The sequence below is a fragment of the Rhincodon typus genome, unplaced genomic scaffold (assembly GCF_021869965.1).
Source record: "Rhincodon typus isolate 14 unplaced genomic scaffold, sRhiTyp1.1 hic_rhity00006858, whole genome shotgun sequence".
Classification (NCBI taxonomy): Eukaryota; Metazoa; Chordata; class Chondrichthyes; order Orectolobiformes; family Rhincodontidae; genus Rhincodon; species Rhincodon typus.
Genome location: NW_025972496.1, coordinates 8,161 through 9,676, shown reverse-complemented (window position 1 = coordinate 9,676; position 1,516 = coordinate 8,161). Strand labels below are relative to the sequence as shown.

Genomic DNA, 1,516 nt, shown 5'->3' with positions numbered 1-1,516 from the left:
CCAGCCCACTCCGAATCTCCGTGTAACCTGCCCCGTCTTCGGAAGGCTCACCCCGTTGCCAACGACGACAGTAGGCCTCGCCGCCAGCCTCCTCCTGGCCCTCCTCCGGCCGATCTCCCTCCCGTCCCCGGGGAGGCAGTCCTCCAGGGAGACCGACAGCACCCTCCCGGCCTCCCTCTCCAGGGGGGAGCCGTGGGGCGGCGTTGGGCCCTCGCTGCCGGGTGAGCGGAGGGCACCGTGCCCGGGCCGGCCCCTCTTCACCGCGGGTGGCAGCGGGGTGTTGGGGGGGCTCGGCTCCCGGGCCTGGGGGGTCCGCGGTGGGGAGGCGGGGGGGAGATCCAGCGCCTCTCCCGGGGCAGGCCGAGGGCTGAAAGGAAAACAGAGACAACAGAGGGTTAAGCTCTCTCTCTCTCTCGACCCCCACCGAGGCAATGCGACCCTGCCTCCCCCTCCGACCAGTACCTACCTGTAGAACCTCGAGCACAGTCTCTTACTGGCCCTGGCCTCCAGGCTCTCGCTGTGAATACGGGGCCTGCGAAGGGTGACGTAGGATGGGACGAGGCCGCCCAGAGCCGGCTCCATGGCCGGAGGTAGGAGGCAGGTCCGTGTCTGTGCCCCCCCTCTCCCCCCCCCAAGCGAGAGGAGGGGACCGTGCGCGGGGTGGGTCTCAGAGGAAGCCCCGGTAAACGATGGCCACCACCATCCAGCGAGAGGCCACGGAGAGAGTCCTGCAGAAAGATGGGAGAACACACATCAGCATAGACACACGCCTCCCCGTGCTCTCCCCCCGCAAAAATCTATCCGTCTCCCGCACTCTCCCCGTGTCCCTCAGTGTCTCCCCACAAAAATGTATCCATCTCCCAGTCTCCTGCACTCTCCCCGTGTCCCTCAGTGTCTCCCCACAAAAAAGAGGTGTTATTCAGGCTACGGCTTTACAGCTCGGTAAATCAGAGAAATGGAGTCCCACCCACGTCCTTAGCTCCCACTCCCCAGGGCCTGTGGTCTTCCCCACCCCCTCATCTGTCCCTCGATGAGGAGCCCTGCCAACGGCTCCTCTGTAACTCTACACCTCTGCCCACTATCTGGTGACCAGATGGTCCCATCCACCATCCCTCCACCCACGCATCAACATCGTCTAGCTCTCCCCTCCCCATCTCACCCACGGGCTTTACCACACCCTCTGCCTGCCCCCGACCAAGGCCAACTGATCAGTCCATCTGTCCTACAGCGAGGGAGAGAGAAAGGGGGTGTGTGAGAGTCTGTGCGTGCGGGAGAGTGTGTGAGAGTCTGTGCGTGCGGGAGAGTGTGTGAGAGTCTGTGCGTGCGGGAGAGTGTGTGAGAGTCTGTGCGTGCGGGAGGGTGTGTGAGAGTCTGTGCGTGCGGGAGAGTGTGTGAGAGTCTGTGCGTGCGGGAGGGTGTGTGAGAGTCTGTGCGTGCGGGAGAGTGTGTGAGAGTCTGTGCGTGCGGGAGGGTGTGTGAGAGTCTGTGCGTGCGGGAGAGTGTGTGAGAGTCTGTG

At 64.4% G+C, this 1,516-nt stretch overlaps 1 protein-coding gene across 1 annotated transcript in view; it reads right to left on the bottom strand.

The window, feature by feature from the left end:
- Positions 1 to 51: 51 nt before the first annotated feature.
- Positions 52 to 1,516, bottom strand: part of LOC125482185 (elongin-A-like) — a gene marked incomplete at its 3' end in the record, with an annotated part of 5,156 nt that continues 3,691 nt past the window's right edge. Inside the window, exons 3-4 of the mRNA XM_048594191.1 lie at positions 467 to 728; positions 52 to 367 (exon numbers count right to left, since the gene is read on the bottom strand). Coding sequence (XP_048450148.1) covers positions 52 to 367; positions 467 to 582 — 432 coding nt within the window. The remainder of the gene's footprint in view (positions 368 to 466; positions 729 to 1,516) is intronic.